At 43.1% G+C, this 16881-nt stretch overlaps 1 protein-coding gene across 7 annotated transcripts in view; it reads right to left on the minus strand.

The window, feature by feature from the left end:
• Positions 1 to 16881, minus strand: part of Prdm2 (PR/SET domain 2) — a 110586-nt gene that overhangs the window by 50784 nt on the left and 42921 nt on the right. For all 7 annotated transcript variants that reach the window (XM_087549473.1, XM_087549475.1, XM_087549476.1 and 4 more), the window contains 2 exons: positions 7568 to 7720; positions 2986 to 3112 (listed from right to left, as the gene is read on the minus strand). In XM_087549473.1, the coding sequence (XP_087405599.1) occupies positions 2986 to 3112; positions 7568 to 7696 (256 nt within the window). In that variant the 5' untranslated portion in view covers positions 7697 to 7720. The remainder of the gene's footprint in view (positions 1 to 2985; positions 3113 to 7567; positions 7721 to 16881) is intronic.

The following is a 16881-nucleotide window of genomic DNA, read 5'->3' on the forward strand; positions in this document are numbered from 1 at the left end:
CAGCCGAAACGCAAAGCCAAGTTCCACTGAATGTGCCTAGTGCTGTACACCTGTAACCACAGGAAACTGCATGCTCCTTGGTCAGGTACAATATGAACTGCCTTCTGAAAGCACCATGCACTGTTCTTTCTTTACACATTGTCTGAGTGTTCACTGAGGGCCGACAGCCTGCCAGCCAGTCGAATACTGATCACTGCCTTCCTGATGCATGGAGGCACCTGCCTTTCTGTTTCCCAAGGAACTGCACAAATGGCTAAACAGTCCAGCACAAGGCAGGGCCTAACAAACATTAGTGAATGGGGGGAAAAGAAGGAAGGAAGGAAGGAAGGAAGGAAGGAAGGAAGGGAGGAAGGGAGGGAGGGAGAGAGGGAGGGAGGGAGGGAGGGAGGGAGGGGTAGCTAGCTAGCAGACATGAGAACCAGGGTTTTTCACTACCTAATACACCCAAAAGTCCTTACAATGCACCAAAGATCTGATGAGTTCTGAAAGGTCCTTCTTTGCCATGCAAAGAAGCTGAGGTCCAAGGTTGGGGATTTAGCTCAGCGGTAGAGCGCTTGCCTAGGAAGCGCAAGGCCCTGGGTTCAGTCCCCAGCTCCGGGGGGGGGGGGGGGGGGGGAGCTGAGGTCCAGAACTGTGAAGAATCCAGCCCTTTGTTTCAGCAGTACAAGGTTATGCCCAATATCAATCTACTAGACAGCTATATGTCCCCAACATCTGGCTTTCAGAAATAGTCCAACAAAATCTCAATGCAGAGTTAAAATACTTGAAGGAGGGCTGGAATTCTCTGGACTCTTATCATCAGGTCCAGATTCAAAGTATTTACTGACCTGAAACAACTGAACCAATTTACCTTGATTCTCTCTGATACTATTATTTAAAATGTCTAAGTTTGTACTGACTGAATATAAAAGGTTCTGCCTTCAGATCTTCCAAGCTGTTAAGTTAGATTTCACAGCATAATTAAGAAAGGTTTGATTCACTAGATTCCCAAACTCTAGGTCACAGAGAGCAAACAGGCCTCTTCTGAAGTAAGCTGCCTAAAGTAGTAGGCATACTTGTATGAACTCCACACAAGTCTTTTAATTAAAGCTCAAGAAGGCCTCAGTGAGCTGTCTACTGCTCAGACTCTTTATCAAAATAATGGGGCAGGAAGAAATATGCATCACTGCCAAGTGGTGGTGGCCCACGCCTTTAACCCCAGCAGCCTGGAGGCAGAGGCAGGTAGATCTCTGTGAGTACAAGGTTAGCATGGTCTACAGAGTCAGTCCCAGGGCAGAAAGGACCACACAGAGAAACCCTGACTCAAAAAACAAAACCAAAGACCACAAACAGACCAAAAAATAAAAAATAAAAATCACCAAACGGGGCTGGAGAGATGGCTCAGTGGTTAAAAGCACTGACTGCTGCTCTTCCAGAGTTCCTGAGTTCAATTCCCAGCAGCCATCTGTAATGGGATATGATGCCCTCTTCTGGTGTGTCTGAAGACAGTAACAGTGTACTCTTATAAATAAAAATTAATAAGAAAAAAATTTTAAAAAGTAAGTTTAAAAAAAAATCACCAAACAATCTAAACCCACCAATCTAGCTATGGAATGTATACATTTGTGTATCACTAACAGAACAAAAAGATTAGTTTCAGGCTCTTCCTCCACACTGAATTGAATGGAACAGTGAGGGATAAAGGAAAAGGCTAATGAAGCAGGTTTGGATACACACACCAAAGTTTGCCACAAGCAAAGTAAGACTGCCATGAGTTACAGATCTAATTAAATGTCAGGATTAAGTACAGTGGCACAATAAGGAAGTCCCCAGATCCCCTAATTTTCGGCCTCCACAAGCCGTAGCTTCTCTAGGAAGGCTGAGAGCATGACTCCTGCTTACAAACGAAATAGACATTAAGCACAGAAAAGAGTCAAATAATGGCGTCTGCTGAGCCTCGGCCCGACAAAATCTCAATGCAGTTAAAATACTTGAGGGAGGGCTGGAATTTTCTGGACTCTTATCATCTGATCCAGAATCAAAGTATTTACTGACCTGAAACAACACCTGAATCACCACCAATAAATGGAAAAATGTACTCAGCAAGCGACCTACCAGCCACCCTTTGGGTGAGCCTATTTCACTTTGCTGTGATACGCAAAGAATATGGAATTGAAAAGTCACAATGAGCTCATCAAATATGGCTTGAGAGTTTTCCAAAACCATGTTTATGCTTTTATTTATAACCTCACTCCCACAAAATACTTTGCAATGTCTGGGAAAAGAACAGGCTTGTTCGGATTTACTAAAAACTAAGGGGAGAGCAAAAAACAAAACAAAACAAAACCCCAAAGTTCTTGTTTTAATAAAAAACGACCATTTCGTGCCTTGACTCAAATAAAAGATCCCCAAGTTCACATTAAAAGTTTTTCGCAAAAATATTCCAGCGACGTATCGGTATGCCAGCTGGAAATATGATATAGCCAACCAAACTATTTTCCTACCCACAAATTATCCCCTCCCTTTTATAAGTGTGACTGACTACACTCTACCTTCTGTTCAAAACATCGTTCACCACAGAGTTGAGGGCACGGCAAGCCTCCTAAACTTCCACAAAGCCCAACACATCCTGTCGCCCTCCGCTCCCGGTGCACCCCATCTTTGTCTCTCCCAGGTCCGGTTCTCCCTTCCCGTCTCCCTCCTGCGCTGTCAGCCGGGCCGGAAGGCGCAGGCGGCCTTCCCTCGCCGCGCGGCCAGCCCTATTCCGGGAGCAAGGCCGGGCCCGCACTCGGCGGCCGCACGCGCACTTCCCGCCGCGCGAGCGCTCAGGCACAAGTTCGCAAACAGCCCGAACGCGCCGGGACTGCCGTGATTCAGCAGCGGGCCGGGCAGAGACGGCGGGCCGAGCCCGGAAAAGGTCACCGCGACGCTACGGGCAACGCCCGGACCTCGACCCTTAGGCCGGCACGGGTGCGGCCCGGGCCGGGCGGCGGCGGCGATTCCTACCTCTGCGGCTCTTCGGGGAGCTCCGCTTGCTCCGGGCGCTGGCTCGCTCTTCCTCAATCGCAGCTGCTATCTCAGGGTTGTCTTCCCCATTGTACCAGACCAGGAGCTCCTCGCCAGGCGCGATTGGCTACCGAAGAGAAGAGACAAGGGGCAGACCAATCAGAGACACGGTTGTTGGCGGGGGCGGCGCAGCAGCGGGCAAGAGCGGCGCGCGGACCGCAAACAGCTGTCGGGAGGGCGCCGCCGACGCGGGTGCGCGCGGAGGGGAGGCAGGGCCAGGGCGCGCGCTGGAAGGAGGCGGACCCTAGAGCGCAGGCCGGGGGCAGAAGGCGGAGCCGCGACCAGAGCTAGCAGAAAATTCCTTGGCTGGCACAGCCAAGGCAGGGCATTAGGGACAAGCAGGACGGCCTGGCAGCTTGTCACAGGGGCTCGCAGGAGTTCATGCACCGGCTGATATGAGCCTAGTGCTCAGCCTCCATCTCCAGATTCTTACAGCTAGCTCCAAACCTCATGCCACCCACGCAAAAGAGAAAATAAAACACGGGACGATTTTGCTCATGAAATTCAAGTGGATGAGAAATGTAAAGGGCAAATGGCATGGGAAGGAGTTAAAGTATACGTTTCTAATTCCAAGCACAAGTTAAGCAGGAACGAGGTACACCTTTAACCATAAACAACACAAGTACAGAAGCCCTGAGCTCAGTCAGAGCCCAACCTAGCACCCACAATGCACAGTCATCAAAGCAGCGCAGGCTGTGAGAAAACATCAAGAGTGTACATCACCGTTACAGAAATCCCTAAGATAGCATTCCATGAATTATGTTCCTAAAACAGTAAGTTCTTCAGTCACACCTGACACCATCATACAACTACACATGCAACATCCTGAAGAAATATTTTAAGTAGAAAAGCAAGTCCTAAACAGAATTGGGAAGGTAGCTAGCAGTTTTCTTTCATTGCCGGGAACCCATCTGTTCAGAAAGTACAAGTAAAAGCCCATCTAAGCCCACATGCTGACACAGATGATCACAGGAAGAGACACAGAAAAAAGGGAATGTTCTCGCTTGGTGTAGAATGAGTGGGAATGAGGCAATTAAAATAACCCATATTGCAGTCTTGAACACAGATTGATCCAGACAAGGCCACCAGTGGACCTACCAGTATTAGGTGAGAGCGTAAGTGCCCAAACATTTGCTTCCTGTCAAAATCCTCTCCCCATAAACAGCTACCAGTCACAGACAGAGGAAGAGTCTTTAAAATGACTCAGATGGACAGCACCTGCTCCTGAGACTATGCAGAGGACAGATCAGTTCTGGGATGCCCAGAGGCATAAGTGGAATCTAATCAGAAGGAAGGCCAAACTTAGTCTCCTCAGAACTGAGAAGTTATCAAAGACTAAAGTAACTGCCCAAGCCAAGGAGACAAATGAGAGCCAGAATTCTGTTTCTATAAGGGTGTTGGAGTAGGTGTGTCACTGTCAGCAGGGGCTATAAGACCCTCATCCTAGCTACCTGGAAGCCAGTACTCTGCTAGCAGCCTGTAGAAGAAGAGGTAGATCTCTCAGCACCTCCTGCGCCATGCCTGCCTGGATGCTGCCATGTTCCCACCTTGATGATAATGGACTGAACCTCTGAACTTGTAGGTCAGCCTCGAGTTGCTTTGGTCATGGGGTCTGCTCACAGCAGTTAAACCCTAACTAATACAGACAGCAAGCATGACTTTGTTTCATTGTCCACAGAAGTCTCATTATTCAAAAATATTCAGGTTGTTTAAAATAAAAGAACCAGCCCCTGTTTACTTTGTTCCTCCAAAATATAGCTAAAATCTGCCACTTTACTGTTTTTTAACCAGTGTCTCATATCCTTTCTTGAATCAGCTAAACTTACCTAAAACCCCTACTTTGGCAATGTATTAATGAGTTAAAACAGCCATCACAAACATCTTTTGGGACTTTGATGAGCTAATCTGATTTGTTTGCTTTCCAAAATTAAACTGTTTTCAGATCGTGTAAATCTTAGTTCAGTTCTCTTTTTGATTGAGATATATATATATATATATATATATATATATATATATATATATATATATATATATATATCTGAGAAATGGTATTAAACACTATGTGGAATGATTAGGATTCTAGAAAATATAAAATACAAGCAAAGTTTGAAAGTAAAGGGAATGAGGACAAATGTACACTTCTCCTGGTTTCCATCACAGCATAGTCAGGACACTGGCATCCAAGAACAAGAGCCCTATTCCTAGCTCCTGGCTCCCTTCTCCATGCCCTTGGACCATCAGCAGAGAGAGCTTTACTTTACAAAGAGATGAGGTAAACATCTGCACAGAGAGGAGCGAAGCTCGGTGCCCTGGGTTTGAGCCCCAACACCAAAGACGGAGAGGGCAGAAATAAATACAAATTTCTCATAGAGAAGAAACTTAGGTCCATTCAAGTTAGTCTTTATTGCAAAACACAGCCTAGAATATGTGTGTGTGCTACCAATCGAATCAAATAACCACCTAAGCATTGGCTGACTGGTGAAGCCTCCTCTTCCGACTGAGCAGCTCTCCACATCGTCTGTGACTGAGGTGTTGCCATGTTGTGGAGCCACATGCCAACAGACACATTTTTATTTTGTACCCCTTAGGATTTTCAAGATTTCTTACAATAAGCTGAAGAGAAACCAGAGCCATGCCTTGTAATTCATTTACAAAGACTGCCTCAGAAATGCTGAATCCTGGAGAGCACAGCAGATCACAGCTGAGGGATCCAAAAGGCCTCCAACATAATGGGACAAGTGCCTTCAGGCGCACACAGATCAGCGGCACGCTCTGCCGGTGCAGCTCGTCAGTTCCCACTCGGAGTAGCTGTCAATACCCTACACTGACCCACGGCATCCGTCTACTTTTACAGCAAACGCATGAATTAATCTTTTATCTTAAACATCTACTCCCAATACAAAAATCTGAAGCCGGAAATGCTCCAGAGTTTCAAAGTTATATGTGGTGACATGACTCCACAATCAAGACCAGGATAACAGAGCCCCTGCATGAAGTGCTGGTATGTCCACTTGTCTCAAATGTACCTGAGATAGAAGTCAATTCTGTACTTAGAGGTGGGTCCCTCCTGAAGAACTAAGTGTATGCGGATATTTAAAATCCAAAACACTCTGATACTCGACATCGCAAACACGGAATGCTCAACCTATACAGCTGTCTGTCTCCATCCCTAGTTTACGCTGCCTGTTTCACAGTCACCTTGTCTTTCTCCACCAGGATCCCACCTTGCCAACAGAAACAGATGTGTCTCCTGCTTGAGATGTATTTGAGAAACCAGACGGATCCTTAGTGCCCTTTGGAACCAGGCAGCAAGTCTACTAGAACTGCCTGTGACTAAAAGTCAGTAGAAAGAAATGAAAAACAAGTTTTGGACAGCCTAAGTATGAACATGGGGGGAAAATCCAAATTCTGCTGTGCCTAGAAGCCAGGTTTAGGTATAAACATGTCACAGTGGCAAAGCTAAGAAAATACAATTGAAGGACATTTTTTTCTCCATGTGGAAACGTTTAATGAGAGAAGTAGAGTGGAAGAAGAAAGAAAAGGCTGGCCATGAGCACGTGGAGGAAAGTGTGGGGAGGGGAGTTGGGGGAGGAAAGAGGGGAAGAGCCTTTTTTTTTTTTTTTTTAAACTGAAGAACATTTAACAGCCACACTCTAGCACAGCTTGCAGAAAGCCTTTTGCTACCACACCTATGAACTCAGGACCCTGCCTGAAATTCTCAAGAGTTTCCAACTCTGAGGATTTTAAACCAAGAAAGAAAAAAATCTATAGACTTGTCCCCTAGTTTGTAACATATACAAGTGGAACCAACTGAATGAAAAGCTATTGTTTGTTACAGCAATTTGGACAGAGGTATCTATTCCAAGAGGTAACTATCATCTATCTTTTCAGTCCCAAGATTCCATTCTAGAACATTCCATACATGGAATGTAGATCTGTCTGCTACAGAAACACGACAGTGAAAACCAAAGAGGGAGCCAGAATCTTGTTCACCACATAAACATGCTAACATGAAAAGCATCCTAGTAGTAAGGTCCCAATTGTGCTGGGTCCCAAATGTGCTGGTACCTCATCACCAGCTCTGAGTGTGGTCCTCTTCATCTCTGCAACTCATTTTCCCAAGAAATATTTTGACAGGAAAAAGAAATATATCCCAAATTCTTTCCTGAATATAACCAAAGCTAATCCAAGGCTTCACACAGTCTGAATACTATGAGTGTGCTCTCTGTTAACAGGCACCACCATGGTACTGAGAGCTGGGCGTCTGTGTCAGAGGAAGAGGCGAGGAGCGGATGCCACAGATAACCAACAGTATGAAGAAAGATGCAGTCTGCAATTCCTTGACACAATCTTCTTGCTCTAGTTCTCCAACACATGCAAGGCATCATGAGCCATGTACGTAACACAGAGCTGTGGGCGCATGGAAGAACCACTTCAAACACAAAGTTGTTTTCAGTTACAATTAGACTGCATTTAGAGAACGCCTGACAAGTAGCCAGGAGACCGACACTAACACTGTTACCTTTAAGGTTTTATAGTAAATGGCTCTGTTGATTTCCAGTGGAAATAAATTCTGCTCTTCTCCTGAGCAAGCCCAGTTCACATAGCGTAGCCAGTTGCCCTTCTCCGGATCGGTGGCATCAATGCACATCCACCCCAAATTTGGGTAGTAGACCTAGGGATGGAGAAGAACAAGCTTGTATTAGGATAGGAATGCCTAAAAACAGCTGCACCTCAACTTTCCTTCAGCTCTTTTCACTATACACAAGCACTCTAAAAGCACTTCAAAGAAGCAATATAGAAAAATGCAAACAGAAAACAGAAGCTGTAAACTCTTAGACTTTCTTTAGGCTTGGTTCCCCATCCCATCTCCTGCCACCATAGGAGGACCTGAAGGTCTATACTTGATCTACGAATGTTCCCTGTGCATGAAAATAGGTAAGAGCTACATGCCCTCAAGTGTGACTCAGCAGTGCCTTCTAAGAGATTCTGCCGGTCCAATCCAGGTCTGTACCACTGAAGTACACAGTCAGCGCTCTCTTTCTGGCATGATTGACAGGAACTTCAGAAAATGAACACATGTTGAGAATCAGCCATGTGGGTGACAAGCTATTACTGTTTTGTAAGTCTCACTGTCCCTTAACACCTGTACCATGCAGCATATGTGTCAGAACTAAGGTTCAGCAAACAGGTGTGCAAAGTTCTGGGATGCTGCAGAAAGGAAAAAAAAAAAAAAACACAGAAAACCTAGCACACAGGCTCTACTCTAGGAAGAAGCTTCTCTGATCATCTGTGCTTGCTCAACTCCTCCTCTGAGATGCTCTGCAAGTAGTCTGAAGTTAATATACCAGTTAATCCCCAAAACCGGACTGCAAAACACCTAAGTAAATTGAACCAGAACACAAATAGTCATTGTTTTTAGGAAGAAAGGACTGATTCTAGGTGAGTCTTACACCACACACACACACACACACGCACGCGCGCACAAACACATACACCCTTTGAGTCCTTCCGTTTACTCGTTTCCTCACCCACCACATTCATCACCTTTCATTAGGTAACTTTCCCTTAGAACAAAGGTCCTGCTCTTAGCCAATGGCTGAGATGCTGACTTCCTGAGCAAGTCTGGGCCGCTGAGGCTTCTTCCCACCAGCACCCAAGCCTCCCTCAGTTCTTACAGGAGTAGATAGACAGAGAGAGAGAGAGAGAGAGAGAGAGAGAGAGAGAGAGAGAGAGAGAGAGAGAGAGAGAGACCGAGACCATCTATCTGTCTGTATCTCCAGAACAAAGACGCCCTGAAATGGTATGTCTGAGGCAGTTGAACTGTGATGTTAAACATAGTACACAACAACAGCAGTTGCTTTCCAGTGTTTAAGACTTATGATTGAACACATTTGCTGGCAGAGTCCAATGTGGAAAGAGGAGTGAATGAGGGGCACTGCAATCAATCCTCTGGTTGGTCCACTGGCTCACACAGGTATTATCATCACTCTGCCCCTGCCTCAGAGATAGTTTTTTCTTCCTTTATTTTATTTTTAATGTATACTGGTAGACATCTGGGTCTCACTGGATCACCACCCACACACTGGCAGCATTGACAGGTATCAATGGGACTGCAGAGGGCAGCAGGAGCGAGGAAAACCCACACAATAGAAGGCAAACGTGGCAAGTTGACTATCCAACTGCTTTAACAACCACTTGGGCTCTGCTGGCACTTCCTGGTTCTTAAGTCAAAACAAATCTTTGCAAAAATAACAATGTTCCGGTTGAGTAAATTCTTTACCTATGCATACCTCATTGTATTTCGATGGAAAATGAGGCATCTTCTAAGGCACAGTGATGTGTATAAAGAAAAAAGTTCCATAGAAAAAGATGAGTATGCCAGAGGGGATTTAGGAAGGGTGTATGTGTATTTGGGGGTTGTTTCCTTTTTTGTTTTGTTTTCTGAGAGAGGATCTCACTCTGTAGTGTACCCATCCATACACACACAAAATCACACAAAGACAATACTAAGTAGAACCACTACTTGACAAAAATGAACTATCTATTTTTAGCTTAAATGTAAGACTATAGAAAATATATGAAGAAAAATAATCTAAAACTAAATAATAGTTTTCTCTGAGGAAATGAAATAATTGAGTAACTTTTCTTTTGTTTATCTTACTTTGTGCCTTTCCTCCACTGGAATACCATTACATTGAGGTGGGGTGGCAAAACAGGCAGAAGTGTCCTGAAGGCCTACATCTATCCTAAGTCTACCCTTGGTCTGCTGGATGCTCAGGGAGACCAAAACTTTGTTGTACTTAAAAACCGCCACCACCACCACCACCACCACCACCACCACCACCACCACCACCACCACCACAACAACAACAACAACAACCAAAACAGTGGGCTAGGGGGTTGGGGATTTAGCTCAGTGGCAGAGCACTTGCCTAGGAAGCGCAAGGCCCCGGGTTCGGTCCCCAGCTCCGAAAAAAAGAACCAAAAAAAAAAAAAAAACAGTGGGCTTGGTGGTACACACCTTTAATACCAGCACTTAGCATTTCAGAGGTGGAGACAGGCAGATCTCCATGAACAGAAGGCCAACCTGGGCTATATAATGAGTTCCAGGTTAGCCAGAGCTACATAGGCCATGTCTTTAAAAAGTAAAATTAAAAAGTTAAAATTTAAATTAAAAATTAAAGTGTCCCTTTCCGGTGTTCATCTGCACCCCGGAATTAACCCTGTGGCACAGCTTTTGGTACCCAAATCCCACATGGAGAGTGCTGGTCTCCCAAGAGTGATGTCACTCCTAAGTTCACAGGCTCACAGAAGGGACAAGTGGCATTCAGAGACAACAAAACCAACTAACACAACTTAACCAGATGGCAAGAGGCAAGCGCAAGAACCTAAGCAACAGAATCCAAAACTACCTGGCACCATTAGAACCCAGTTCTCCCACTACAGCAAGTCCTGAATACCCTGACACACTGGAAAAGCAAGATTCTGATGTAAAATCATATCTCATAATGATGAGATATAGAGTGCATTAAGAAGGACATAAATAAAGAAATACAGGACAACACAGGTAAGCAGGTAGAAGCCCTTAAAGAGGAAACACAAAAATCCCTTAAAGAATTACAAAAAAAAACTACAACCAAACAAGTGAAGGAATTGAACAAAACAATGTAGGATATAAAAATGGAAACAGAAACGATAAAGAAATCACAAAGGGAGACAACCCTGGAGATAGAAAACCTAGGAAAGAGATCAGGAGTCATAGATGGAAGCATCAACAACAGAATACAAGAGATGGAAGACAGAATCTCAGGGGCAGAAAACAGTGACACAACAGTCAAAGAGAATGCAAAATGCAAAACGCTACTAACCCAAAACATCCAGGGAATCCAGGACTCAATGAGAAGATCAAACCTAAGGATAATAGGTATAGAGGAGAGTGAAGACTCCCAGCTCAAAGGACCAGTAAATATGTTCAACAAAATCATAGAAGAAAACTTCCCTAACCTAAAGAAAGAGATGCCCATCAACATACACAAGAAGCCTACAGAACACCAGACTGGACCAGAAAAGAAATTCCTACCATCACATAATAATTAAAACACCAAATGCATAAAACAAAGAAAGAATATTAAAGCAGTAAGGGGAAAAAGGTCAAGTGACATATAAAGGCAGACCTATCAGAATTACACCAGACTTCTCAACAGAGACTCTAAAAGCCAGAAGATCCTGGACAGATGTCATGCAGACCCCAAGAGAACACAAATGCCAGCCCAGGCTACTATATCCAGCAAAACTCTAAATTAACATAAATAAACAAGATATTTTTCTTCATTTCTTCATTTCTTCATTCCAAGATATTCCATATCAAAAGCAAATTTATACAATATCTTTCTACAAATCCAGCTCTACAAAGGACAACAGATGGAAAACCCCAACACAAGGAGGAAAACTGCACCCTAGAAAGAGCAAGAAAGTGATCTTCTTTCAACAAGCCCAAAAAGAGGATACCCACACAAATATAGTTCCACTTCAAACAACAAAAATAACAGGAAGCAACAATCACTTTTCCTTAATATCTCTTAATATCAACAGACTCAATCCCCCAATAAAAGGACATAAGCTAACAGACTGGATACATAAACAGTACTCAGCATTTTGCTGCATACAGGAATCACACCTCAGTGACAAAGACAGACACTACCTGAGAGGAGAAGGCTGGAAAACAATTTTCCAAACAAATGGTCCCAAGAAACAAGCTGGAATAGCCATTCTAATTTCGAATAAAATCAACTTTCAACCCAAAGTTATCAAAAAAGATAAGGAATGATACCTCATACTCATCAAAGAAAAAAAATCTACCAACATGAACTCTCAATTCTGAACATCTATGCTCAAATTGCCAGGTCTCCCACATTCATAAAAGAAACTTTACTAAAGCTTGAAGCACATATTGCACCATGCACAATAATTGTGGGAGTCTTCAACGCCTCACTCTCATCACTGGACAGGTCATTGAAACATAAACTAAACAAAGACACAGTGAAACTAACAGGAAAGTTATGAACCAAACAGATTTAACAGATATCTATAGAACATTTCATCCTGAAACAAAAGAATGTACCTTCTTCTCAGCACTTCATGGTACCTTCTCCAAAACTAAGCATGTAATTGGTCACAAAACAGGCCTCAACAGATACAAGAAGACTGAAATAATGTCTTGCATCCTATCAGATCACCATGGACTAAGGCTGGTCTTCAATAACAATAAAAATGACAGAAAGCCAATATATACACTGAAGCTGAACAATGCTCTACTAATAAAGAAATTAAAGACTTTTTAGAATTTACTGAAAATGAAGGCACAACATACCCCAACTTACGGGACACAATGAAAGCCATGCTAAGAGATAAACTCATAGCTCTGAGTGCCTCCAAAAAGAAAACTGGAGAGAGGATACACTAGCTGCTTGACAGCACACTGAATGCACTAGAACAAAAAGAAGCAAATACCCTCAAGAGGAGTAGACTCAGGAAATAACCAAACTTAGGACCGAAATCAACCAAGTAGAAAAGAAAAGAACAAACAAAACCAGGAGCTGGTTCCTTGAGAAAGTAACAAGATAGATAAACCCTTAGCAAGACTAACCAGGGGGTACAGAGAGTGTATCCAAATTAAGAAAATCAGAAAGGAAGAGGGAGGGAGACATAACAACAGAATCTGAGGAAATTAAAAAATCATCAGATCTTACTATAAAAGCCTATAGTCAACAAAACTGGAAAATATGGAGGAAATGGACAGTTTTCTAAACAGATAACAAGTATCAAAGTTAAATCAGAATCAAATAAACTATCTAAGCAGTCCCATAATTCCCAAAGAAATAGAAGCAGTTATTAAAAGTCTCCCAACCAAAATAAGCCCGGGAACAGATGGGTTTCTTGCAGAATTCTATCAGACCTTCATAGAAGACCAATTACCAATACTGTCCAAAATATTCCACAAAATAGAAACAGAAGGAACACTACCCAATTCCTTCTATAAAGCCACAATTACACTTATACCTAAACCACACAAAGAGCCAACAAAGAAAGAGAACTTCAGACCAACTTCCCTTATGAATATCTATGCAAATATACTCAATAAAATTCTGGCAAACAGAATCCAAGAACACATCAAAACAATCATCCACCATGATCAAGTAGGCTTCATTCCAGGCAAGCAGGGATGGTTTAATATACAAAAATCCATCAATGTAATCCACTATATAAGCAAACTCGAAGAAAAAAAGCACATGACTATCTCATTAGATCCCAAGAAAGCATTTGACAAAATTCAACACCCCTTCATGGTAAAAGTCTTGGAAAGATCAGGAATTCAAGGCCTATACCTAAACACAGTAAAAGAAATACACAGCAAACCAGTAGCCAACATCAAACTAAATGGAGAGAAACTTGAAGCAATCCCACTAAAATCAGGGACTAGACAAGGCTGCCCACTCTCTCCCTACTTATTCAATACAGTTCTCGAAGTCCTAGCCAGAGCAATCAGACAACAAAAGGAGATCAAAGGGATACAAAATGGAAAGGAAGAAGTCAAAATATCACTATTTGCAGATGATACGATAATATTCTTAAGTGATCCCAAAAATTCCATCAGAGAACTCCTAAGCCTGATAAACAACGTCAGCAAAGTGGCTGGGTATAAAATTAACTCAAACAAAGCAGTAGCCTTCCTCTACACAAAGGATAAAAGGGCTTAAAAAGAAATTAGGGGGGGTTGGGGATTTAGCTCAGTGGTAGAGCGCTTGCCTAGCAAGCGCAAGGCCCTGAGTTCGGTCCCCAGCTCCGAAAAAAAGGAAAAAAAAAAAAAGAAATTAGGGAAACGACACCCTTCATAATAGTCCCAAATAATAAAAAATACCTCGGTGTGACTCTAACCAAGCAAGTGAAAGATGTGTATGACAAGAACTTCAAGTCTCTGAAGAAAGAAATCAAAGATCTCAGAAGATGGAAAGATCTCCCATGCTCTTGTATTGGCAGGATTAACATAGTAAAAACGGCCATTTTACCAAAATCAATCTACAGATTCAATGCAATCCCCATCAAAATTCCAACTCAGTTCCTCATAGAGCTAGAAAGAATAACTCTGCAAATTCATTTGGAATAACAAAAAGCCCAGGACAGCAAACACTATTCTCAACAACAACACAACAACAACAACAACACAACAACAACAACAACAACACAACAACAACACAACAACAACAACACAACAACAACAACATCAACAACATCAACAACAACATCAACAACAACAACACAACAACAACAACACAACAACAACAACACAACAACAACAACAACATCAACAACAACAACACAACAACAACAACACAACACACCTGGGGAAACCATCACTGACCTCAAGGAGTATTACAGAGCAACAGAGCAATAGTGATAAAAACTGCATGGTACTGGTACAGAGACAGACAAGGACAAGTACATCAATGGAATTGAATTGAAGACCAAAAAATGAACCCATACACCTATGCTAACTTAATCTTTGAAAACGAAGCTAAAACCATCCTGTGGAAAAAAGACAGCATTTTCAAAAAATGGTGCTGGTTCAAATGGAGGTCAGCAAGTAGAAGAATGCAAACTGACCTATTCTTTTTATTATTATTATCGGATATATTTTATTTACATTTCAAATGTTATCCCCTTTCCCTGTTTCCTATCCATAAACCCCCTATCCCATCCTGCTTCTTCTATGAGTGTGTTCCCCAGCCAACCACCCACTCCTTCCCCTGACATTCTCCTACACTGGGGGATCCAGCCTTGGCAGGAGCAAGGGTTTCTCCTCCCATTGGTGCCCAACAAAGCCATCCTCTGCTACATGTGCAGCTGGAGCCATGGGTCTGTCCATGTGTGCTCTTTGGATGGTGGTTTAGTTCCCGGGAGCTCTAGTTGGTTGGTATTGTTGTTATTATGGGGTTGCAAACCCCTTTAGCTCCTTCAATACTTTCTCTAACTGGGGACCCCATTCTCAGTTCAATGGTTGACTGCGAGCATTCACCTCTGTATTTGTCAGGCTCTGGCAGAGCCTCTCAAGAGATAGCTACATCAGGCTCCTGTCAGCAAGCACTTCTTGGCATCAGCAATATTGCCTGGGTTTGGTGGCTGTATGTATATGGGCTGAATCCCCAGGTGGGGCAGGCCTGAATGGTCATCCTTCAGCCTCTGCTCCAAACTTTGTTTCCATATCTCGTCCTATGAATATTTTTGTTCCCCCTTTTAAGGAGGGCTGAAGAATCATCCACACTTTGGTTGTCCTTCTTGAGCTTCTTGTGGTCTGTGGATTGTATTGGGTATTCCAAGCTTTTGGGCTATTATCCACTTATTAGTGAGTACATAACATATGTGTTTTTCTGTGACTAGGCTACCTCACTCAGGATGATATTTTTTAGTTCCATCCATTTGCTTATGAATTTCATGAAGTCATTGTTTTTAACAGCTGAGTAATATTCCATTGTGTAAATGTGCATTTTCTGTATCCATTCCTTTGTTGAAGGGCATCTGGGTTCTTTCCAGCTTCTGACTATAACGAATAAGGCTGCTATGAACATAGTGGAACATGTGTCCTTGTTATATGTTGGAGCATCATTTGGGTATATGCCCAGGAAGAGGTATAGCTGGGTCCTCAGGTAGTGCAATGTCCAATTTTCTCAGGAACCTCCAGACTGATGATTTCCAGAGTGGTTGTACTAACTTGCAATCCCACCAACAACGGAGGAGTGTTCCTCTTTTTCCACATCCTCGCCAGCATCTGTTGTCACCTAAGCTTAAGTCCAAGTGGATCAAGGACCTCCACATAAAACCAGATACACTGAAACTAAGAGAAGAGAAAGTGGGGAAGAACCTTGAACACATGAGCACAGGGGAAAATTTCCTGAACAGAACACCAATGGCTTATGCTCTAAGATCAAGAATCAACAAATGGGACCTCATAAAATTGCAAAGCTTCTGTAAGGCAAAGGACACTGTCATTAGGACAAAACGGCAACTAACAGATTGGGAAAAGATCTTTACCAATCCTACAACTGATAGCAGGCTAATATCCAAAATATACAAAGGACTCAAGAAGTTAGACTCCAGAGAGTCAAATAACCCTATCAAAATATGGGGGATAGAGCTAAATGAAGATTTCTCAACTGAGGAATATAGAATGGCTGAGAAGCACCTAAAGAAATGTTCAACATCCTTAGTCATCAGTGAAATGCAAATCAAAATAATCCTGAGATTCTACCTCACGCCAGTCAGAATGGCTAACATCAAAAACTCATGTGAAAACAGATGTTGGTGAGGATGTGGAGAAAGAGGAACACTCCTCCGTTTTTGGTGGGATTGCAAACTGGTACAACCACTCTGGAAATCAGTCTCAGAAAATTGGACATTGCACTACCTGAGGACCCAATCACAAAAGAACATACATGCTATGCACTCACTGATAAGTGGGTAATAGCCCAAAAGCTCAGAATACCCAATACAATCCACAGACCACAGGAAGCTCAAGAAGAAGGAAGTGTGCAGGCTTCAGTCTCTCTCAGAAGGGGAACAAAATATTCAAGGGAAGAAACACAGAGACAAAGTGTGGAGCAGAGACTGAAGGAAAGGCCAGTCAGAGATGCCTCACCTGGGGATCCATCCCATATACAGACACCAAACTGAGACACTATTGTGGATGCCAAGAAGTGCATGCTGACAGGAGCCTGATATAGCTGTCTCCTGAGAGGCTCTGCCAGAGCCTGACAAATACAGAGGCAGATGCTCGCAGCC

Source organism: Rattus norvegicus, chromosome 5 (assembly GCF_021556685.1).
Source record: "Rattus norvegicus strain SHRSP/BbbUtx chromosome 5, alternate assembly SHRSP_T2T, whole genome shotgun sequence".
Lineage (NCBI taxonomy): Eukaryota > Metazoa > Chordata > Mammalia > Rodentia > Muridae > Rattus > Rattus norvegicus.